Raw genomic sequence first — 21,557 nt, 5'->3', positions numbered from 1 at the left:
AAAGCGACAAGCTTCGGTCAACTTCCCAAACGGGTAATTACCCGATCATCGGAGTTGAGGGCTCTTGGCCACCCATCTGCAACTTGACAACGTCACCTCCACAACCACCTCAATCGTAACACTGATACACTGGACAACTCAATCCATCTTTGGATGCGCTTGACTGTCGCTCTGTCCTACACCGCCAGACCCTATCTCTTGCCTACGTTTCAAATTGGTTAGGAGGGTTATATAGCACCGGTGGAAAGCAAGTACAACACCTTCGGACCCAATTAGTCATCGGCCGAGATTTTCCTGCTTTCTCCTGCATACAGCACAAATTCACTTACAAACCCAACCCACAGGTCACAATGTCTCTACCAATTCACACTCCTCCTTCTGGGCACACTAGGGGTCGTTCAAACTCTGGTCTGTTATCAGCCATCATGAGCTCGCCCCTTTCGCTCTTCTCTCCAAAGATGGGGTATGGAAATATTTCCGTGGACGAAAGCAAGCTTGGCGAGTCAAGTAAACTGGTGGCACACGACTCGGCTGGTGTGAAGAGAGTGGAGCTCCGTATTGGAGGTATGACGGTGAGTCCTGGTGTCTTGTATCATACATGTACGTCGGGAAACTCACATCCAGTGTGGGGCTTGCGTGGCCAGTATAGAAGGTCAGATGAAACAACCTGGTATCCGAAGTGTGCAAATCTCACTACTGGCTGAAAGAGGTGTCGTGGAGTACGAAGAAGATTTTGTGGACAACAAAGGTCAACCTTGGACCGATGGGCGAGTAGCGGCGGAGATCGAGGATATTGGGTTTGATGCAGAGGTGGTGGAGAAGAGCGAAGTTGAGCAGGTTGATCTTCGCATCTTTGGGTATGTAATGATATCACACCTTGTAGGCTCTGACACCTTGCTAATGGATAGATTGGAAAACACCGACCTCGTCCAACCCATCGTCTCCGCCACTTTGTCTTTGGCCGGTGTGCACGCAGCTGCCCTTCCGTATCCACATACCAACCTCATCTTCTCACACTCTCCTCTACTTGTTTCCCTCAGAACCATTGTTGATACCCTCACGAAGGCCTTTCCTCAGCTCACATTCCTCCCTACATCGACTAAGAATGATTCGCAGCTGGCTTCTTTGCAGAAACACAAAGAGACTGCTTTGTGGCGTCGGATATTTATCCTTTCGGCATGCTTTGCAGTGCCCAATTTCGTCATCGGAATGCTCAGCATGCATCTACCCATGTGGCTGATGGGTTGGACGAGTTGGCGAATAGTGCGGGGTATATACCTGGGAGATGTGGTCTGTCTTGGACTGACGCTGCCGGTGCAAGTCTGGCTGGGAAGGAGATTTTACGACAACGCATGGAAGAGTCTGAGACACAAATCCGCAACAATGTGAGTTTAGCTATCTCTCATTCTCATGTGCTTGACTACTTGTTTTGGAACTTCGTGCTTACGCTTAGGGATGTTCTCGTCGTGCTTGGCACTTCGGCCGCTTTTGGTTATTCTGTCGCTGCCATGTTCTTTGCCATGTTCAGCTCTGATCCAGATTATCGACCCCAAACATTCTTTGACACCTCCACCATGCTTATCACTTTCGTCTCCCTTGGTCGGTACATCGAAAATTTAGCGAAAGGCAAAACCTCGGCCGCATTGACCGACCTCATGGCACTCACTCCTTCCTCAGCCACCATATTTGTTGCTCCACCGTCAGAAGACGAGAAATTCGACGCCTCAGCACCTACTCGAAAGATCCCTACGGAGCTTGTGCAAGTGGGCGACGTCGTACTGCTCGTGCCTGGGGAACGAATCTCAGCCGATGGAGTAGTACTGTCTGGTTCTACGTCAGTGGACGAGTCCATGGTCACTGGTGAAGCTCTTGCTGTCCCGAAAGTTGCCAAATCGCAAGTCATTGGAGGTACCGTCAATGGTCTTGGAACACTCACCTTCCGTGTCACTCGTGCTGGGTCAAATACCGCACTTGCTCAGATCGTCAAATTGGTGGAAGACGCTCAGACATCAAAAGCTCCTATTCAGGCATTTGCTGATAGAGTGGCTGGAATCTTTGTTCCGGCTGTCATTTTACTCTCCCTTGCCACTTTCTTCATCTGGATGTTCATTTCTCTTGTCTCTTCCACCGGATCTCTCCCTGACGTTTTTCATTCGCCAGGAATGAGCAAGTTTGGTGTTTGTCTCAAACTTTGCATCTCCGTGGTCGTCGTGGCATGTCCATGCGCCTTGGGACTGGCCACTCCGACGGCTGTCATGGTTGGTACTGGAGTTGGAGCGAAGAACGGTATTTTGATCAAGGGTGGCAAAGCGCTAGAAGCTTGCAGGGATGTACGAAGGGTTGTTTTCGACAAAACGGGAACTGTCACAGAAGGCAAGATGCGAGTGACCGCTACTTTTTGGACCCCCAATGGTAATCTCCTCACTTCGGATGATGCTCTGCAACCGGATCTCGACACCGCTTCTACGTTGTCACTCACGACCGCCGCTCCACCCTTACAACGCCATACGGTACTTGCGCTGCTTGCTTTGTCAGAAGCACGATCGGAGCATCCTCTCGCTGTCGCTGTTGCGTCTTATGCTCGAGAAGCTTTGAGTAATGCCGGTCTTGCACCTCCTCATGGAGAAGTGACATCTTTCGAATCTCATCCTGGACAAGGTGTGGAATCCTTCGTCAAACTCGCAAATAATCGAGGTGAAGAACAACTCCGAATCGGCAAAACAGAATTCATACTATCGACCGAATCCAAGACGAATGAAGCTTTGGGTGAAACTTCATTGTCTGGATCTTTAAGACATTTCGAACAAGTTCAAACATCCCGAGCTCGAACAGTCATATTCGTATCAATCATCCGTCCCGCTTCTTCACCAATACCAGTCCTTGCTATAGCTCTTTCAGATTCACCTAAACCATCTTCCATCCATGCCATCTCCTCATTACGTAGAATGGGAATATCCGTTTCTCTTCTTACTGGTGATGCACCTTCCACTGCCAGAGCTATTGCTCGAGAAATTGGTATACCAGAAGACGACGTTTATGCAGGTGTATCACCTAAAGGAAAAGCGAAAATCGTCCGTGATCTCATGACCAACCAAAATGGTGGTGTAGCAATGGTAGGAGATGGTATAAACGATTCACCTGCTCTTGTCGCTGCTTCTTTAGGTATCGCATTATCTTCAGGAACAAGTGTGGCTATCGAAGCCGCCGACGTTGTTTTGATGCGTTCGGATTTATTAGATGTGGTGGCTGCTTTAGATCTTGGTAGAAGTATATTCCGAAAGATTAGATGGAATTTACTTTGGGCATGTTGTTACAACATATTGATGATACCTTTAGCTATGGGAGTTTTGTTACCTTGGGGTATACATTTACATCCTATGATGGCTGCGGCTGCTATGGCTTTCTCTTCGGTTTCTGTGGTTTTGTCATCTTTGACTTTGAGGGTGAGTCTTGATATCTCTTCTACATCATCCTTCGATTCTCCCCACGTGATCTTACTATCACTGCCACTCGTAGTCAAACCGCGATCAATTCTAAACTCATTTCCTTCTTCCTTCTACCTTCTCTCATCATCTCAATGGATCCACTCACTCCAACTGCTCGTCCCACATACCACTTTCGCCCCTTCACTCAACCTGAATCACTCAACTAGTGGCGTAATTCAAATTCCAATCCCACTATAGACATTCAGCTGACTCAACAGTGGTGGCGTCGACCAGCTTCAAGTCTCATGCCTGGTCAAACTCCCGAACCCAGTGGGATAATGTTCGGTATCGGTGAATTATACTCTGAATTCGTCGAATACATCTCTACCATCCTATCTTCTGTCAAATCAGGAAATTGGTCTTTTTTGCGAGGGTTGAACACGAGAAGACCCAGTACGGCAGAATACGAAGCTATACCTCTTTCTATGGATAGAGCGTCTCCTTTACCCAGATAACATCGGATAAGTTTGATCAGTCATGTCAAGTCGTAAGATGTAAAGTGGAAGTCAACAAATATCGGTTAAAAGCGGTTGGGAAATGGAGAGTAGTGTGAGCGGACGGGCTGATGAGGAGGGAAGAGAAGCTCTTGAGTCCACTTTTGATCTAGAAATAACAACAGATGCATCTTTGTTCCCACTTTTCGACATCTCATGCTAATGTTCCTCTTCGTGTAAATGATAATTGATTGGATTTGTGAGACAAACCATAGGTGATAAAGTCATCGAGATTAATGATGTACAGTCCCACCCTTTCCCCATTTCTCTTCTAAGAAAACGTTCATCCATTCAAACACTTGTCGATAACCATTGCGTTTATCCATTGAATGATTACTGATGGTCAGTCGCTGCATGTCTTCTGCAACACTCCTACTTTCCTTCGTTGTCATTCGAGCTGTTAGCGAAAAGGAAAAGAACTACCACCTGACCCAAATGGGAAGGAGGGATCAAGATAGACAGAGGAAGGTATCAGGTACTAGCACGAACACTCATAGCAAGTTGCAAGTTGCAAGTTGGTTTCGTAAGATATCATATGGGGCTGAAGATAAAGACGATCAAAAGAAAAGACAAGAGAAAGGAAAAAAAGGACATACGAATCAGTAAACATTCTAAACCTCCATCCATTTATACCCGATTGTGTAAGTTTATCCAACAAAGTAGCACTGTTCATAAAATGAACGTTATCATCTCCACTTCCATGAGCCAGTAAAAAATCTACTTTTCCAAATGCCGTCATATTATTTACAGCAGATGAATGATATCCTTCTGGGTTTTGTTCCGGTGTAGACATGTATCGTTCTGTGTAGATTGAATCGTAGTACATCCAATCTGTCACAGGTGCCACGGCCACTATTTGTCAGTGACTTGTGATTACATTTCTTGGTATATATTTCATCATTGGTCCAGTGACTGAGAGCGGTTGAGACAATGTGAGGAAAGGATAAAGTATTAATGGGTTTGATATTCGTAGAAGACTCACTACCTAATGTGAAAATTCCCGAATCGGCTTCGACAGTTTTGCAAGTCATATATCCTCCATAACTCTGTCGTCGTGAGCTGAGACCCTCTCGACATGACCAGAGATCCATTCCATGTGTGATATGTGCTGTGACGAAACAATACTTCAGTGGAACAAAGCGACATTTACAAAGTAGGAAAGTCGGGTAATGATGAAGTGAGTACTTGGAAGATGGCGACGACACAAGCTCAAGAAAAGCTCAACCACTCACCCATCCCCATATTCCTATCCGCGTCCGGTCCACATAAACCCTCTTAGCCATCTCCCTAGCACCCGCCACTTGGTCCACAACCTCCCAACGTCCCAAATCATCCGTCACGGGATTCCTCAGCTTACGACCTTTGAACCCTGTCCCACGTCCGTCAACCAAAACGATGATGTATTTCTTTTCGCACGCGAGGTATGTATGCCAATCTCTTCCCCACATGTTATTGACCATTTGAGATCCTGGACCTCCGTATCTACCCATGAGTTGTGGTTTCTCATGGAGACGCCTTTATTGCAGTTCTCAACGATGATCTCTCGTACGTTCTGTAATGGATCTCGATGAGAAGTGAACTGGAGTGAAGGTAGGAGATGTGTAAGAAAAAGAAGAGGAAACTCACACTCGTATGAGAACGGGATATTTCTTTCGACCGGAGGTATCAAAGTTGGGTGGGGTCATAATTTGCATGTTTAACTCTGTCTCATTAGCTTTGTCTCACCTCTCAGCGTGCTCATGACTACTCTCGATTGGCTTTAAAGTAAGACTTACCATAACCATCACTTTCGATCGTGGTACGCGTCACTATAGGTCGCATGAATTCGGCTAGAGTGACATTCAACTCGGCATTACCCTCCATCAGTACATTCACTCCTGCCACGTTAGTCAATACACCCACATGTCTCGTTGTCAATTGCTCAGGAGACGGAGTGATTTGGGTGCCAAGTCACATCTCACGCAAGGGAAGAGGATACGTGGACCACTAAGGGGAAAGCGATTAGGAGCGAACGAAGACATGACGTACCCTCTTCGCCGGTCTCCATCAATCTCTGCCATGGCACTTCGGGACCTTTATATGATAATAGATAGTATCTCGCCCCAGGGGAGAAGAGCACGTCGTAATACCCCGGTTGGGATGTATCGGTCAGTGCCACAATCTGCGGGTTGAAGTCGCCATACCCCGATGTAGGCAAAACGGCCGAATGAAGATGTCGATCTATTGAGGGGTTCGCAGCCACAAAATATCTACTACTCAGCACATCTCATAATCGAGACTGGCAAGTTTGGGGCTGATTCAAACATACACTAGGTTGTTCAGAGGGTCAAATCCCGCAATGGAAGTCACTTCCCATTCGCCTTCTGTCAACCAAATAGGTTCACCAGATTGGAGAGGAGAAAAAAGAGCGATATGATTGTAGCCGTCTTTCGGTACGATGTCCAAATACCCCGATTGACCATTGGCGACGGGTATGACATTCTGATCCTTGGGACATCAGCTCTGGATCACTATGCGGAAATAACGAGCTCACATGATCTATCCAACCTCCTTCACCTTCTTCACCGTTGGCACCGAGTGTTCGAACGACTTTACCGTCCGTTTCTCCATATTGAAACAAGACCACATTGCCCACTCGAGCAGCTCGGTCGATCTCCTTTACGAGTAAAGCGTCTTGTGCTACCCAAGCGACTTCAGAGATGATACGAGATTCCACTGGCATTTCTCCTTTCCAGTGTAACATTTTTTTGGCTTGTTCTACCGAGTTGGTGGTTTGATAGGTGGCCAATGAAAATGTATGAACAGTCACTAAGGGGTTTGGTGTACCGGGCTTTGGATATCTGACATGTAAGTATGTCACCCTTCTTACGCGTTTCAGTTAGATACAGCGTTCAGATAACATAACATCGTCACTCACTTCATATCCATTTCAGACAGATACTGATGTACGGTGAAAGCGTCGTTGGTGGGATTATAATATTGTATCGTATAATCATGCACGGCCGATTCGTCACTCCTGAGATACGCAATGCTCTGGGCGTCGGGACTCCACCACAGAGCATAATCACCACTCAAAACCTCCTCTTCATACACCCAATCAGGTACACCGTTGAAAACACTGGCTGAACCATCATCCGTCACTCTGATCGATTTCATACCCGGTCCCAATTCATTGGCTCGAATGACGTATAGGTCGTTGTTGCTCACATATGCGATGGAATGTGATACTGGACTCCATTTGGCATATGCGGTGGTTGGAGGGTCGGTAGGAGTAAGAAGAGGGAAGGAGGATGAATCGGATAAACGATGAATCCAGTAATTCGCATGAGAGGAATATCTCCATTGTTTGACGTAATCTGTACGGAGAAGGACGTATTGCATATCGGCAGAGAGGGAAAATGAGTTCCAATACAATCGATGACCGGTTGAATCAAGAACCAGAGAAGCGTTGACTAGGACGGAGGAAATGTTCATAGAGTCGACTGTGGATAGTACGATGTTGCCATGTTCATCTTGATGAGAGAAGGTTCCGTCTTGAGCTCGAAAGTCAGCGATCTACCCCGACGCCGTCCGACGTATCTGATGAAGATTCACGCCCCAGATCTTTTAACTCAGTAAAGATGCAATGCGATTGTGGTGAGTCCGACGAGAGGGTAAAGAGTGGGAACAAAAATGACGGACGCAGCACTCACCCTCCTTGACCCAATCAATGTACTTCGACCTCGCATTGAAGGTCCCATTGAAAACATGATCCATGACCATATGTCTATTCCCACTTTTCGCAAAATAAGCAGGAGCGGAGTATGCCCATGCTGAAAACGTCCCTATGAGACCAGCGAGGACGACTATTATGATAAGGACAGCTAAGATCTTCTTTGACTTTTTTCTCGGTCGAAGCTAGGGATTAGCTTTTGCCCGTTCTATGTTTTTCGTACTTCGCTCCTTATACCTTGGATTCTCAGCTTCCAATGGGATTCTATAGAGGATAGAGTGAGAAGATGTACCCTACGCGAATCCACAGCATACCCTATCCCATCCTCATCCCCTTGTTCCATCCGTGGTTCATCCTGAAATCTCTCATCCTGTTTCTCCCCTAAGTCATCGAGGTTATCCCGGTATGAGACATCTGAGCTACCGTCTGAATGATCAACATGATCTCGGGAGTCGTCTATATGAGCTATATCATCCGCCAAGGGGTCATATTGGCCTGCCATGATTGTCGGAGTGAACGAGAGTAAGAGCAGACGTGTTGTCTGTCTGAATGGATAGGGACGAGGTCAAGTGCGGCGAGCGGCAGCTTCCGTCGGAAACGAATTTCCGGCTGTATTCGTATTCGTACTCGTATTGTTTCTCGTCTCTTTCAAGTCCTACCTATTCAAGCTATCGAACATACGCTAGGCACTCAAATTTATCAGTATTAATATCCCTAGATGATAAAGTTCATCCTCGTCCAAGTGAGCTTACGTTGTCACCCCCGTCGTAAGGTATGATAAAGCTCATGAATTAGAACAGACAGGGAAAGACAAGATTGTCAAAGTGGTATGTCCCATACGACGATGATGAGAAGGTGAGTCCCCCTTCCCCCTTCCTTCCAGCCCCTTCTTTTGCCCTTGATGATATTGTGTGAGGAATAGAAAGTAAACTCATCAATAGCTCCGACTCCGAGGCGAAGTCCATCGACTTATAGCTCCCAGAGATCAGAAATACCAGTCCAACTTTGTTGAGGTTGGTCATCTCTCTCATCTTCTCTTCCTTTCCTTTCACCTAGATCAAATCCGGGATCCGGAGACATAACTGATGAAACAGTTCAGAAATGATAAGATTGTTTATCGTCGATATGCCGGTCTATTCTTTTGCGTTTGTGTCGATTCGAACGACAATGAATTGGCATATCTCGAGGCTATCCATTTGTTCGTGGAGGTTTTAGGTGAGTCGTCGTTCTATCTCACAAACTCCCCTGTAGAAATCTTCCTTTTCTGGTTTAGCATACAGCCATGCCACCGGCTGCACCTGACCTGACGTACTCCTCGCGGTTGTAAATTTGAATGGCTCGTGCTGACTCACAGACGCGTTCTTCCAAAACGTATGCGAATTAGACCTTGTCTTCTCATTCTACAAAGTTGGTATTCTCTCACCGTCAGACACGACCCATTAAGGTTCCTTCCCCTCATCTCCGTCCAATTCTATGAGCGTCTCATACATGCTATTGTTTCAGATGGAGAGACCGTCTGACCTCAGGTCTACGCAATCCTAGACGAAGTCTTCCTCGCAGGCGAGATCGAAGAGACTTCCAAGCAAGTCGTTTTGGATCGACTTGATTATTTGGAGAAGTTAGAGTAGGTATGGAATATCAACGACTAAATCTTATGGTACATGATGCATTGTGTTGTACTGTTTGTACATATGATATCTCCTTATCTTCCTCTGCCTTCCATCACAAGGTCCATGTTCAAGGCCACCGCGAGCCTGAATAACATGCAAAGGTTCCAGCACTCGTCGACATTCTTCAGCTAACGAGTAACAATACTAACTGTCACACCGTATCCCGTCCCAACCGTCTATCTTCTTTCCTCTGTTTGATCTTAAGCCGTCAGCTCACACAGGAATTTCTCTCGCGGAGCTCACCCATTTGCCTTTACATTCCCTATAAGCTCTGAAGAAATCTTGACACTGACCATCAGTCTGTCTTCGATTTGACTGTCATCTCCGACGGTCCGTCCACGCCGCTGTCATCCGTGTTCCATGTTATCGATCGATTCTCAGAGAGGGGTATTTGATGACTCACCTCTGATCGATTATAATGTGTCCGTTCTAAACAATCGTATGTCGCTTTCGAAGCTGCTTCACAAGGATCTGCAAACTGTCATGAGTTTGTCTGTTTCTCTTTGTTACGTACAAACCTCACTTTGGTAACTGTCATCCTACTCTATCTATCAGCAACATTCCTCGTTCTTCTCTTGGACCCAATATCAGCAAAGGAGACAGGGAAGGGAGAGGGAGAGAAGGAATTACCCACCCGGAAGGTCTTCTTGTAATCTTCTGGTTGTTCTAGATCTGGGGTAGGAGGAGGAGGTCTTTCGGCGTATGGAGTAGGTTTGGTAGAAGGTGGAACTTGTGATGCCATATCGGTGCCTACTATGCACTCTTCTACTATCCTCTTGTCTCTTGTCTCTTGCCTCTTGTCTTCACTCACTACTTACTTGTCTTCATCGAGCCATTCAATCGCCAGTTGCAGTCGGCCATCGACAGCGGGGCGGAAGCAGAATTACGTCTGACAGAATGTGGGGCTCCACTGTCTCTCTCTCCCATTCAACTGACTTCAACTGGATATCGTCATCGTTAAGTCCTCCAACCTTTACAACGAAACAACAACATGACAGAGGTCTTACAATCCCTAGCGGGGATAGGTATGGCCATAGGGTCAGTACCCATCACATCTTCTCTTTTCGATATGCCTACTACAGTTCCTAATGCCTGCTACCTCACAGGGGATATAAGAGAAAGACGCTGATCGCACAGACCTCCTCTCATCTATGCTGACCAAGTGAGCTCGATGTACGATTTACGTTTGAATAATCATAGAGCTGATATTCAGGCTTATAGTATAGTCAGGAAGCGGTATGTTCACCTTCGTTCCAGACTCAGGTTGGTACTGATGCCAGCGATTCGTCTGGTTTTTCACATGGTGCGTTGATTCAAACTCCGACTACCAATGTCCCCGTCGTTTTATGTCTGCACGAGGGACAATATGAAGATGTACGGATGGTCAACTAGTTAGGAAAGAAGAGATGAAAGGAGGAGAATATCTGACGAACAGATGTCTGTGGAGTGGTCATCATAGCTAATATCATCCGTGTTTTCTTTTGGTTAGGAAAACAATTTGAACTCCGTAAGTCTTCCTTGTCCCTCTCTTCGCCTCCTAGTCAACCATATCATCTACTCTTCACGTTACACAGATCTCCTCTCCCTGACCGGATCATACAAATAAGATATTTCACTTTCAATTTTGTGCTTTACACCGCTAGCCCTCAAATGGTCTCTGATCAGTCAATGGGCAATTGGGATGTGATGGTTTGTGACGAAGAATGAACATCCTCTGACAAACAGCCCTTCTTGTCCAATCACTCCTCCTCATCCTCTCTCAACTTCTCTTACTATCTTTATGTCTACACTACGCTCCCGCTTCCTCCCCAGGACCGACTTACGCACCATTATCCCCTCTCGCTGAACACCCTCCTTCACCACCTCCCTCCGTTCCCCTTTCTCCTTATCACCAGGACGTATCACACGACGCTCAACCCTCACTACAAAATGATACCCCAAATGAAAATCATTCCTCCATCCCGCTCTCACTCTCTGGTCCATCGCCACGATTGCAATCACCTGGTTTTGAGACCTCAGAGGATATACCACATGGCTCTTCTTCAGGCTTGAGAATAGGTAAGGGAACAAGACCTTTTGGGTTTTGGCAATGGGAAGGGTATGGGACATATCTTGAATTTTTAGCGGGGATGATTGTCGTTCTGGGTTTAGCTGAACTAATCTTTGGTCGATGGATGTGGTGCGTTCTTCCTGGTTATTTACAGGTTCTCTCCGACTATCTATGGAGAGGGTCGGAGAGCGAGCAAGGAATCGGAGGGTAAACGCTGACTATTTAGGTACATTGACTCGTCAGTCTGGTGCTTCTCTCTTACTCGACCACACAGAGAATTGTGGTTGATTGTCAACTCAACTGACAGACAGACTCGGTTTCGTGGCACTCACTATTGAGTCCACTCTCCCAATCCCACAGTTCATCTCGAATTACCGACGGAAATCCACATATGGTTTCCGTTCTTCTACTCTGGCAGGCTGGTTTTTTGGTGATGCATACAAGTGGGTCTAATTCTCCCCTCCCCCCCCCTCCAATCTTCCCCATCCTCCCCATAACCCACTAGCCCCCTGCCAGATTCCTGCAGAGGGACAGAGGAGGTTATGAGCTCTCCGACCAATGCGTTGTTAGTCGAGACAAGGACCTGACTCACCCACAGAACAGTGTATTTCTTCGTTCGTAAAGCTCCTTTGCAATTCCGGATAACGGCAATTATGACTTTATGTTGGGACAGCGCAGTGTTATTTCAAAGAATACGATATCGAGCTGCTCCTCCTCGGACGGCAGAAGAGAACGAGGAAGGTAGACATCTTGCTGTGGAAAGATGAATGATGATGTATCTGTAATTTTTTTCTCCAATTCTCCACACTGCATCACTGTTCGAATCAATAATGAGGCAGTTGGTGAGTATACACTCTCGAAAGTCAGCGAGTGAGGGGGGTATGTAGACAAGCGGAGAAAGGTCGGTTCAGATGTGACAAGGAGAAGCGTATAGGAGGTCAAGGGCAAGGAGCAAATGTGCATGCGAGATGGAGACAATCTATTTCTTCCGTTCGACAGCCATAGAATCCCACATGGCTCTTTCAGCATCTTCTTTAGCTACCTGTTCGACGATAGGTGCGAGGTAACGAACGTCCTGTGAATCAGCACGTCTATTCACTTCCTTGAGTCTGATATATTTTTGATGACGTGTTGATACCACCCTGACATGATAATGATGTATGCTCTTCTGGGGCGTTCACCATGCCAGTGGGAAAGGTCGAGGGTTACGACATCTCGTGAAGTACGGGTCGCAATGTGAAATGAAGTGATGGAGTGTGAGGGTCTGATGATGACGATGAGTTCCACGATCATGATAAGGATAGGGTGTGAAGACATCGCGGGACACACCTCCTCAGGTTTGACCCATTCCTCTTTCGAGAGATGTTTGTGAGCGGCACTCTGGAGGATACCTCGACGCATACGGAAAACACGGTCGTAGGATTCTCGAGTGGGTAGACGGTTAATAGCCTGGTGTGTCAGTTTTGTAAACGATGCTGGATTGTGAGTGAAGCGCAAGGCTAGGATATATTCGCTGATTGGGTCGTGCAAATCCATCGTAAAACATGGCAGAAACTGGTGACAGAAGGAGAAAAGATATTCTGCCTTCGTTCTTCATCTGGCGTACATGGGTGAAGAGACTTGGTGGTATAAGGGATATGATAAAATAGGAATGTGTGATGATCTTGTACAAGAGGAGCAAGGTTTGATGAGATGGTAAAAGGAAAAAATCTCCTAGAGGGATGTGAACGCGACAAGAGAAAAGGATATAGAAACTCACCTTCTGTACATCCTCTCTCTCTTCAATGATCAAATCGTCATACCTCAAACCCATCTTCCTATGACCGGCCGCATTTGCGTAAATACTAGCAATGGGTTTCAAAGCGTTGTAAACTGATGGTATATGTTGTTTGAGCAGAGGAGCGAGTCTATGGGTAAGCTTGAGAATCCTTCGTCTCTCTTATCTCCATCCAGCCCTGTGGTTCTCGTCAATCTCATTTTATCTCTTATCGTCGATATCATGAAGAAACTTCTTCTCCTATCTCCCCGTATCTCATCTTGGACCAGATAACAATCATCAAACTTCGCATGAACTTTCAAATCCTGATTCGCCTTCCATATACCTGATCGTCTGTTTTTGCGGACAAGATCTGATAGAGAGAGAACATCAGACGTCATCACTATCAAGCCCACAAAGATGAGCGTTTGCTGTCAAAGTGACAGAAGCAAAAGTGAGAAATGGTTCTCCCAAACTCATGAGAAAATAATCTAAGCGGAGATCTGTTTTTGAAACTCTCGGTGGAAAGAAGACGACATCAGCAAGAAACTCACGACCAGCCAAGAGGACCTCCGATCAACATGATGTCCCACGGTCTTGTGGATATGAGATGTGATATTCGATGTGAGGTGTAGGAGGAGAAAGAGAGAGAGAGAGTTTAGATGGAGGGAAGGAATCAGGGGATGAACCAATCATGTTACGTCGTATCAACCAAGCGAATTGAATGTGGCGGAGTCCAGATTCGTGGCACCTCATCGTCATATCCTTCCTTCTCTTCTCTTACTTCACCCTCTCCCCTCTAGCTTCTGGGTATCAAAGCCTTCAAGAGTCTAGAGCGGGCTTGAAAGTGTATCAAAGGTGAAAGATAGATTCATACTTTATGACTTGATATATAATAATTCAACCTCAATTGAGGTGTCCACTTCAGACGCACTCCTACAGGTGAAAACGACAGGAATGGAAGGGACTCATGGAGAAACCATCGATCAGATCGAAACCGTCAATGATGGTTGTGAAGACGATGACCGTAGTGTTTCTAGCACAGACACTAGTTCGATACGTTCCTCAAACACATCCTGTCCTCCGACTCCATCCAGCATAGCTACCTCATTGGATGCTGAAGAAACCGATGATTTGATTCCCGACCTAACAGACAATTTCGATTCGTTCCCGCTTGATCCAACTTCAGGACCAGCTTATAGCTCCAATACGTACCCGGATGACCAAACGACAGACAGAGAATTCCCTGCGGTGAAGATCGTCCTTGATGGGGAATTGTCCTCGAGTTTGGCTCAAACACAATTCAGCTCTTCACGGATATTATATTCGAAAGGGCCGCACCCACCTTCCCCAGCCAGTTTGCGTGAAGATTCATCATCGGAACTTGTGGTACGACGTACATCCGACGCTTCAGATTTCCTTCCCTCCTCAGAACATCCCATCTGGTCCAACTCCTCATCCGATCTATTGTCTATCCAGACGACTGTTGTCGAGGCCTAGGGGAAAGGAGTATGAGTGATGTTCATGTTTATGAGTGTTTAGACGTATGTTGATTCTGTTCTTCATAGTGTTTAGGAAGGCATCTACGTGATAGGATGACGATGCATCTTAAAACACCCTTTCTCTTTCAAAATTCTTCCAAGCTAAGCGAAATCCACCCTCAAAGTCCCCAAAATATATTCCCTCGGTCTCAACCCGCTCCGCCTTTCTTGCGCGCTGACAAAGTCAGAAGGTGAGTGGAGCGACTCTTCCCGGCGTTTGAGACTAGCTCTTTATAAATCAAGAAGCTAAGTGGAGTCGAGAAGAAAAGAAGGTGGGAAAAGATAGATGAACGAATAGAAGAAGATTTCATCGCCCCGCAAAACCATCACTCACACATCCTTTCTAGTATCACCCAAACAGGAGATTGATGGTACCTTCTCTTTCGGAGGCTTCGGATTGGGTTGCTAAGCCTCGGCCGGTTGACCGAACGATGAGGAGGTTAAATAGCGATGACATATTGAAGTCCTTCATCTTGAACTTCATCTACGATTTTTGAACGACCATCGCTATCCATTCCTCATTCTACACATTTTTCACATTTTTCACATTTTTCACATTGATCGTCAGTCTACTCACCTAGATTCATACGATAAAGATGCCCGGAAACGGATCTACTGGAGACAGCAATGGAGAGGAAGACAAATCATACGAATTCGACTTGATTTCGGACTCTCGAATGCCTGGGGATCAGTCATCGTCGTTCGACCTGCTCGACTCTAAGATGCCTCTTTCGGAAGATAGAACCACGGCTCCTGCTCCCACGTCCGATTCTGTCTTGAAAGTCGGCCAGGGTGAAGACGGTCCCGTCACCATTAGGTGCAGACTGTCAGTATCTTCTGACCTGATTACGAGCGTGAAAGATGCGGGTCGTCTGCTCTTAGAGGCGTGGTCGGTTCTGACACAGACTCACGGTGACAAGTTTCGAGACGCATTAGAGGCGGGGTGGAGTTTGTGGAGACTTGAATTGGGAGGTTCGGGCGGGAATTCTATCCTCGCGGCCGAACCTGAGGATACCAACAAGGAGAACGCATCTGTCGAGCATTCGGGTGACCGTGCCTTTTCTGACTCAATTGATCATAGACACAGTGTAGTTGTCGAATATTGGGTACAGAGACCAGCCGCCTCCATGGTCATGTCCAAACTCTGAGACCATCGCGGCGGATGAAGCACATTCTGTAGTACTAACTCTGCTTACACTAACATAACTCCCGACTTGTCTCACCTCGAGTGATCTATTGTGGGGAACGCTGATTGTATACGCGGAGAATGATTTGATTGGATGAGTAACATATGGTATCAGGAGTAATTATCGATCATTGACTCACATGCATGTTTTGACGTCCGATCAACCGATGTCCGTACCAGCTCACTTATGATGATCCCTCGAAGAGTTCAGAAGATCCATAACCGTCGTAGCCATCCACATTCACACGAAATTCTGACCTGCCGGGGTATTTTTGTATTCTTGATCGATGATGGTGGTCGGCTAGAACGAGGCATAGAATGATGAAAGGATCATCAATAGATGAGAAACTTCGACGTCGTCGCCTCGTGTGATATAAAATTGCCAACTTCGGTTAACAGGTAAAGGCGAATAATCACATCATCTCGTTTCGATGTCTTCTTCATCTCCGCCAAACACTCTCGCAGTCACCTTCCCTTCAAATGCACGGGGTCTCATTCATATTGTCGAAAGTCCGACCTCGCACCATCCTTTGTCATGTGGATATATATCTGATATATCAGCTGTCAATATCCCTCTGTCAAAAAAAAGTGTTCATATTGTAGTGAAAATAGGCATATTCCACGTAACAGACGACTCACCATGCCGGATTCTTCATTTATCCCTCCCTTACATATACATTCAGAAAGTGCTGCCACCGAGACGAACGCGGGAGAACCGAACACTCCCCATGAACGTCGCTTTGAGCGGGAAACCCATCTCTCGCCCTTAATGACGGGAACGAACATTTCCCCCATTAGTAAGACGACCACAATCTTCTCAAATCAAGCTTCTTCAATGGTCGGTTCGACAGGTTCACGACGTACTTCCGTGACTTCCGCACCACCCTTAACACCTCACTCTGCTGCTTCCAACGGGGAGCAGTCGGACGATGAAGAACTCATCGATGCTCTGATGGAATGGGTAGGAAGTGACTGGGGGTCCTCTCAAGAAATATCTGGCAATTCGATGAACAGCTCTGGGAAATCGGGGGATGAGGCGAGTGTAGATAGGGAAGAGCTCATTGACGCTTTCATCGAATGGGTAGACGGTGATTGGAGTTCTTCCTTAGCTAGTTAGAGACAGTCTAGGTAGTCAGCATATGAAATTTTTGTTCCCTTCAAATTATTCTGAATCAGGATGAGCTTGAAATTTCAGACGTCGGTGGACGAAATCGACCTTACTATGATTGGAAAGATCCTTTGTCAAATCAACCCCGCTACCTCCCTTACCTTACCCCAGTTTCATATCCCGCTCGTCTTCTTTCTCGACTTTTCTAGCATTGCAGTAAACTTACTGATCATTAGCATCATACAATTCACTCAACATGCCTCCTCATCCATTACGCCAAAGTATGATTCCTCCCAGTGCTCCTTCCACATCCTCCTCTTCCGCTTCTTCCCGTCGGTCATCTTCCACTCAATCTATCACTTCCGTCAGAATGTCACCCAAACCTATGGAAGAACAACCAAAATGGTTTCTCTCACCTCATCACATCCGTACTTCTGCCTGCGCCTGCTGTCGTCAACTTCGCAACAATTTCCCAGCTCAAGAGTTCTTGAACACAACAAATGATCGTTTTGCCAAAGTCTACCACCGGCTGCTTTCCCATTCTCCACCCGAGGCGGTGGCTGTCGCGGGTGAAAGAGTCGCAAGACAGCTTCGACAAGAAGGATGGGAACTTACACATGTTGTGGGTAAAGAACGTCCTTCAGAGGCACGAAGAGAGATCAGTATATACTTTCTCGTACCTTGCAATATGGAGACAGGCGGAAGTTTGAGTCATCGTTGGGTCGCAGAGGTTCTGGTCCACTTACACAAAGGAAAGAGGGAAGGCCAAGTTGAAACTGTCGCTATACGTTTCTCGAACGATTGGGAAGACTGGACGGTATGTCAAGACAAGCAAGTTTTACGAGACGAGTCACAAAGTATCAGTATCGTTCACAACCCTCATCCGGGAGGAGGACGTTTAGGTGTGAGTGACCTGGTGATGAGTCAAGTTTGGCAGGCGGTAGTGGATCAACTTGGAGGAGGGGACGAAGGTTCTGCGACCGATCTGGCGAGTAAGGTCGATCTTACCATCAAACATCTTCAATTAGACGATTCTGGACCTGTAGTAAAATTCGAGATTGAAACCGTTTACCTCCTCTTGCCTTCTGGCGACCATCTACCGTGTATTCGAGTCGCCCTTCACCAAGAAGAGCAGAACACAAACGGACAGAATGATGACAGTCCGAAGAAGACACATGTCCCAGCTACGGTCATGATTGAGACGAGTGTTCGACACAAGCGTAGGAGATTAAAAAATGTCGCAGTTGCATACAAGGCTGAAGCCCCGATGTGGCATCATTACCGTCGTTTGCCCGGTCCACCAAACTTTCAAGGTCTTGAGGTGCTAGTGCAGGGTCCTAAGGAGGGGAGTGGATTCAACTCGTCAGGGAACGTGTCAGATGCGTCGAGTGAGTGAGAGGGTGGAGAGGGGATGGTGTATGACTCGAGGCAGGATGCATGAGTTCAGAATGGTAATTGTGATCGTGTAGATGATTTGGTCTCCGCTGACGTCTGTCGTGTCAATATAGCAACCTGTGTCGAAGTGTAGATGACTTACCTTTCTCCAATCCGCTACCAATTTATCCATGCCAGCCATACGATCACTCAGCTCTTTCTCTCGCTGTGACCGTTGTCGTTGAAATTTATGTCCTTTGAATCGTAATCTTCTCCCATCGTATGGCGTCTTGTGCTCTTTTGGTGTTGGATCCCCGTCCCAGAGTATCTCGACCTCCCCTTGAGGAGTCTGTACCGTCGTCGTCGAGTTTGCATCCACCACAGGAGACGGCGGCAGGGACCGAAGGGGGTATCGAGAGACCATCTTTTTCTGAGCGCGACGTGAGAAGCGAGGTACGATGACGTTAGGTGAAGGTACTTCGACTTTAGAAGGAGATTCTGTGAGGTGTGAGGGGAGTCTCGGAAGCTTATGAAGAAGGAATGGATTGCGGATGACCATGCTGCCAGTGTCATGTTGTCGGAGATGATGTTTGATGAGCTTGGCTATACTGGGATGGAAAGAGGTAAGAGGGATGGCTTGTTGAGAAACAGGAAGATTGGGTGTTGATTTGGGAGCTTTGGTGGATAATAACCTTGTGACCAGGGACATGCTGTTCGCCATGATGAGTGTCTTGTTCGTCGTTGTATCACGTTGCGAGGAGAGGAAATGCTCGGCCGAAGGGTTGGACATGCATGGGAGAAAGTCGTGCCACATTGACATTATGGAAACGCCGACATAACGCCGTTCCGTTACTTGTTCCCTGACCGACCCGAATCCCATTCGCTCAGAGCAACATTCCTCCTCTTCTTCTCTCCCCCACGTTTCCCTTCTCTCAGTCTCATACTTTAAAGTCACTGCCATCATGACTTTGGTCACCCGTTCGGCCATGCGCATGTCGCGCCGTGGGGTTCAGGCCATGAAAAACGCCAGGGCTAATGCCGCTTTCTTCAATACTTCTGCCCGTGTAGCCCAGCAAGCCGTCCCCACTTTGACCGCTCAGAGCAGTCGGGTCAGCGTTCCTCAGCAACATGGTGGGTCTTCCTGTTCTTCCACATGCTTGTCACCCCAGAGGTTTATCATATGTGTCACGAGTATGGAGATGATCTGTCCTTCTGCGGCCAGGAGGTTTCCCGATTCAATTTGTATGTCATGGGAGAATCTTGCTAAAAACGCAGCCTCTTCCACCCGTACCTACGCCACACCGTCCAACCTACAGACCGGATCCATCAAGACGGTCATTGGTGCCGTCGTCGACGTCCACTTTGACACGGACGATCTTCCCCCTATCTTGAACGCTCTCGAGGTGCAATTCGCCGAGGGTCAATCAACAGTCTCAGGTGGTCGTCTCGTCCTCGAAGTCGCTCAACACTTGGGTGAGAACACTGTCCGTACCATTGCTATGGACGGTACCGATGGTCTTGTCCGTGGACAGAAAGTCGTCGACACTGGCGCCCCGATCAAAATCCCCGTCGGCCCCGCAACCCTCGGGTGAGTTCTGCTCTTCACCTCGGAGATAACGAAAAATACGTATTGACGAACAGCCGTATCATGAACGTCATCGGTCAGCCTATTGATCAACGTGGTGAGATCAAGGGTGTCAAGTTGGCCCCGATCCACGCCGAGGCACCTGAATTCGTCGACCAATCCACCCAAGCTGAAATTCTCGAGACCGGTATCAAGGTTGTCGACTTACTCGCGCCTTATGCTCGTGGAGGAAAAATTGGTCTTTTCGGTGGTGCTGGTGTCGGCAAGACTGTGCTTATTCAGGAACTCATCAACAATATCGCCAAGGCCCATGGTGGTTACTCTGTGTTCACCGGTGTCGGTGAGCGTACTCGTGAGGGCAACGATTTGTACCACGAAATGAGAGAAACCGGTGTCATCAACCTCGAGGGAGAGTCCAAAGTGGCCCTTGGTCAGTTCTGTTCAATCGCAGCTCGCAATCTTGCTGATCTTTAGTCTTCGGTCAAATGAACGAGCCCCCTGGAGCTCGTGCGCGTGTCGCTCTTACGGGTCTGACCATCGCCGAATACTTCCGTGACGAAGAGGGTCAGGATGTGTTGCTCTTCATTGACAACATTTTCCGATTCACCCAGGCCGGTTCCGAGGTGTCTGCTTTGCTTGGTCGTATTCCTTCCGCTGTCGGGTACCAACCCACACTCTCAACCGATATGGGTGGTATGCAAGAACGAATGTGAGCGTGGTCTGGATGCCCCGTTGAGTCTTTTGGCTGATGAATCAGCACTACCACGAAGAAAGGTTCCATCACTTCAGTGCAAGCCGTTTACGTGCCCGCCGATGATTTGACCGATCCTGCCCCGGCCACCACCTTTGCCCATTTGGACGCCACCACTGTGTTGTCCCGATCTATCGCCGAGTTGGGTATCTACCCCGCTGTGGACCCTCTTGACTCCAAATCACGTATGTTGGATCCTCGTGTTGTCGGAGAGCGTCATTACCGCGTTGCCACCCGTACTCAACAAATCCTTCAGTCTTACAAGTCGCTCCAGGACATTATTGCCATTTGTGAGCTTCCTTCGTATCTACCTGCCGCCTGTGTGCTGACCAGTGTCAGTGGGAATGGACGAGTTGTCTGAAGAGGACAAATTGACTGTCGAGCGAGCGCGTAAAATTCAGCGTTTCATGTCGCAGCCATTCGCCGTCGCTCAGGTCTTCACCGGTATCGAAGGTCGATTGGTCCCTTTGAAAGAGACTATCGAGGCTTTCGAGGAGATCCTCGACGGAAAGCACGACCATATCTCTGAGAACTCTTTCTACAGTGGGTTTCATCAGTCTCGTCCAAGTCTGTAGCGGTGACTGACGGACAGTGGTCGGTGGTATCGAAGATGTCAAAGCCAAACATGAGAAGGCTATCAAAGAACAGAGCTAAATAGATGGTACGAGAGTGGGATCTTGATTGGTTCGGTCAGCATGTGCCGCTCTGAAATGGGTCTTACTGTCGTCTCGTAAAAAATGAATGGCAAACTGCATGGGATGTTACTGATCGGGCTTGAGCTGACCCTGCGAGTATCTCGACAACCTCGTGTCATATCGACATGCATATCGGGGACAACGTCGAAC

The 21,557-nt window shown here is 47.4% G+C and overlaps 11 protein-coding genes across 11 annotated transcripts; 7 read left to right on the top strand and 4 right to left on the bottom strand.

Moving 5' to 3' along the window:
- The first annotated feature begins 145 nt into the window (after positions 1-145).
- Positions 146-4,127, top strand: TREMEDRAFT_46100 (uncharacterized protein). The gene is made up of 5 exons (XM_007008220.1): positions 146-572; positions 625-857; positions 909-1,385; positions 1,454-3,443; positions 3,704-4,127. Exons 1-5 carry the CDS (start codon positions 351-353, stop codon positions 3,938-3,940), a joined length of 3,159 nt encoding a protein of 1,052 aa, XP_007008282.1. The 5' UTR covers positions 146-350; the 3' UTR covers positions 3,941-4,127.
- TREMEDRAFT_46096 (uncharacterized protein) lies at positions 4,089-7,831 on the bottom strand. The gene is made up of 11 exons (XM_007008219.1): positions 7,672-7,831; positions 6,897-7,518; positions 6,513-6,819; positions 6,288-6,466; positions 6,008-6,228; positions 5,755-5,856; positions 5,606-5,681; positions 5,212-5,461; positions 4,962-5,025; positions 4,576-4,831; positions 4,089-4,315 (listed from the first exon to the last, which is right to left on the bottom strand). The coding sequence occupies exons 1-11, from the start codon at positions 7,739-7,741 to the stop codon at positions 4,213-4,215; spliced, it is 2,250 nt and encodes a 749-aa protein (XP_007008281.1). The 5' UTR covers positions 7,742-7,831; the 3' UTR covers positions 4,089-4,212.
- A 578-nt stretch (positions 7,832-8,409) lies between these two features.
- TREMEDRAFT_70476 (uncharacterized protein) lies at positions 8,410-9,319 on the top strand (the record flags this gene model as incomplete). The annotated part of the gene is made up of 6 exons (XM_007008316.1): positions 8,410-8,433; positions 8,487-8,546; positions 8,633-8,704; positions 8,786-8,906; positions 9,046-9,098; positions 9,218-9,319. The coding sequence occupies 6 exons, from the start codon at positions 8,410-8,412 to the stop codon at positions 9,317-9,319; spliced, it is 432 nt and encodes a 143-aa protein (XP_007008378.1).
- Positions 9,320-9,512: 193 nt separating this feature from the next.
- TREMEDRAFT_35781 (uncharacterized protein) lies at positions 9,513-10,103 on the bottom strand (the record flags this gene model as incomplete). The annotated part of the gene is made up of 5 exons (XM_007008168.1): positions 9,513-9,560; positions 9,605-9,649; positions 9,765-9,839; positions 9,885-9,905; positions 9,996-10,103. 5 exons carry the CDS (start codon positions 10,101-10,103, stop codon positions 9,513-9,515), a joined length of 297 nt encoding a protein of 98 aa, XP_007008230.1.
- A 249-nt stretch (positions 10,104-10,352) lies between these two features.
- TREMEDRAFT_66234 (uncharacterized protein) lies at positions 10,353-12,178 on the top strand (the record flags this gene model as incomplete). Its single annotated transcript, XM_007008315.1, is given in 9 exon segments — positions 10,353-10,399; positions 10,499-10,523; positions 10,575-10,597; positions 10,642-10,664; positions 10,797-10,868; positions 11,087-11,618; positions 11,638-11,649; positions 11,723-11,854; positions 12,010-12,178. The coding sequence occupies 9 exon segments, from the start codon at positions 10,353-10,355 to the stop codon at positions 12,176-12,178; spliced, it is 1,035 nt and encodes a 344-aa protein (XP_007008377.1).
- A 212-nt stretch (positions 12,179-12,390) lies between these two features.
- On the bottom strand, positions 12,391-13,299 carry TREMEDRAFT_35809 (uncharacterized protein; the record flags this gene model as incomplete). Its single annotated transcript, XM_007008172.1, has 3 exons — positions 12,391-12,486; positions 12,741-12,860; positions 13,171-13,299. Coding segments are annotated over 3 exons (345 nt in total), but the record flags the coding sequence as incomplete, so codon positions are not given.
- An 825-nt stretch (positions 13,300-14,124) lies between these two features.
- Positions 14,125-14,667, top strand: TREMEDRAFT_66232 (uncharacterized protein; the record flags this gene model as incomplete). The annotated part of the gene is made up of 1 exon (XM_007008314.1): positions 14,125-14,667. The coding sequence occupies one exon, from the start codon at positions 14,125-14,127 to the stop codon at positions 14,665-14,667; it is 543 nt and encodes a 180-aa protein (XP_007008376.1).
- A 637-nt stretch (positions 14,668-15,304) lies between these two features.
- On the top strand, positions 15,305-15,856 carry TREMEDRAFT_66231 (uncharacterized protein; the record flags this gene model as incomplete). Its single annotated transcript, XM_007008313.1, has 2 exons — positions 15,305-15,534; positions 15,562-15,856. The coding sequence occupies 2 exons, from the start codon at positions 15,305-15,307 to the stop codon at positions 15,854-15,856; spliced, it is 525 nt and encodes a 174-aa protein (XP_007008375.1).
- A 678-nt stretch (positions 15,857-16,534) lies between these two features.
- On the top strand, positions 16,535-17,998 carry TREMEDRAFT_66230 (uncharacterized protein; the record flags this gene model as incomplete). The annotated part of the gene is made up of 3 exons (XM_007008312.1): positions 16,535-17,006; positions 17,239-17,906; positions 17,927-17,998. The coding sequence occupies 3 exons, from the start codon at positions 16,535-16,537 to the stop codon at positions 17,996-17,998; spliced, it is 1,212 nt and encodes a 403-aa protein (XP_007008374.1).
- A 447-nt stretch (positions 17,999-18,445) lies between these two features.
- TREMEDRAFT_66229 (uncharacterized protein) lies at positions 18,446-19,085 on the bottom strand (the record flags this gene model as incomplete). The annotated part of the gene is made up of 2 exons (XM_007008311.1): positions 18,446-18,493; positions 18,540-19,085. 2 exons carry the CDS (start codon positions 19,083-19,085, stop codon positions 18,446-18,448), a joined length of 594 nt encoding a protein of 197 aa, XP_007008373.1.
- Positions 19,086-19,270: 185 nt separating this feature from the next.
- TREMEDRAFT_41300 (uncharacterized protein) lies at positions 19,271-21,471 on the top strand. Its single transcript, XM_007008209.1, has 7 exons — positions 19,271-19,507; positions 19,652-19,964; positions 20,018-20,391; positions 20,436-20,670; positions 20,719-21,002; positions 21,052-21,255; positions 21,305-21,471. The coding sequence occupies exons 1-7, from the start codon at positions 19,339-19,341 to the stop codon at positions 21,364-21,366; spliced, it is 1,641 nt and encodes a 546-aa protein (XP_007008271.1). The 5' UTR covers positions 19,271-19,338; the 3' UTR covers positions 21,367-21,471.
- Positions 21,472-21,557: the final 86 nt, after the last annotated feature.

The sequence above is a fragment of the Tremella mesenterica genome, assembly GCF_000271645.1.
Source record: "Tremella mesenterica DSM 1558 unplaced genomic scaffold TREMEscaffold_19, whole genome shotgun sequence".
NCBI classification, from domain to species: domain Eukaryota; kingdom Fungi; phylum Basidiomycota; class Tremellomycetes; order Tremellales; family Tremellaceae; genus Tremella; species Tremella mesenterica.
The sequence above is the reverse complement of the archived record's forward strand: the minus strand, read 5'-3'. Positions and strand labels throughout refer to the sequence as shown.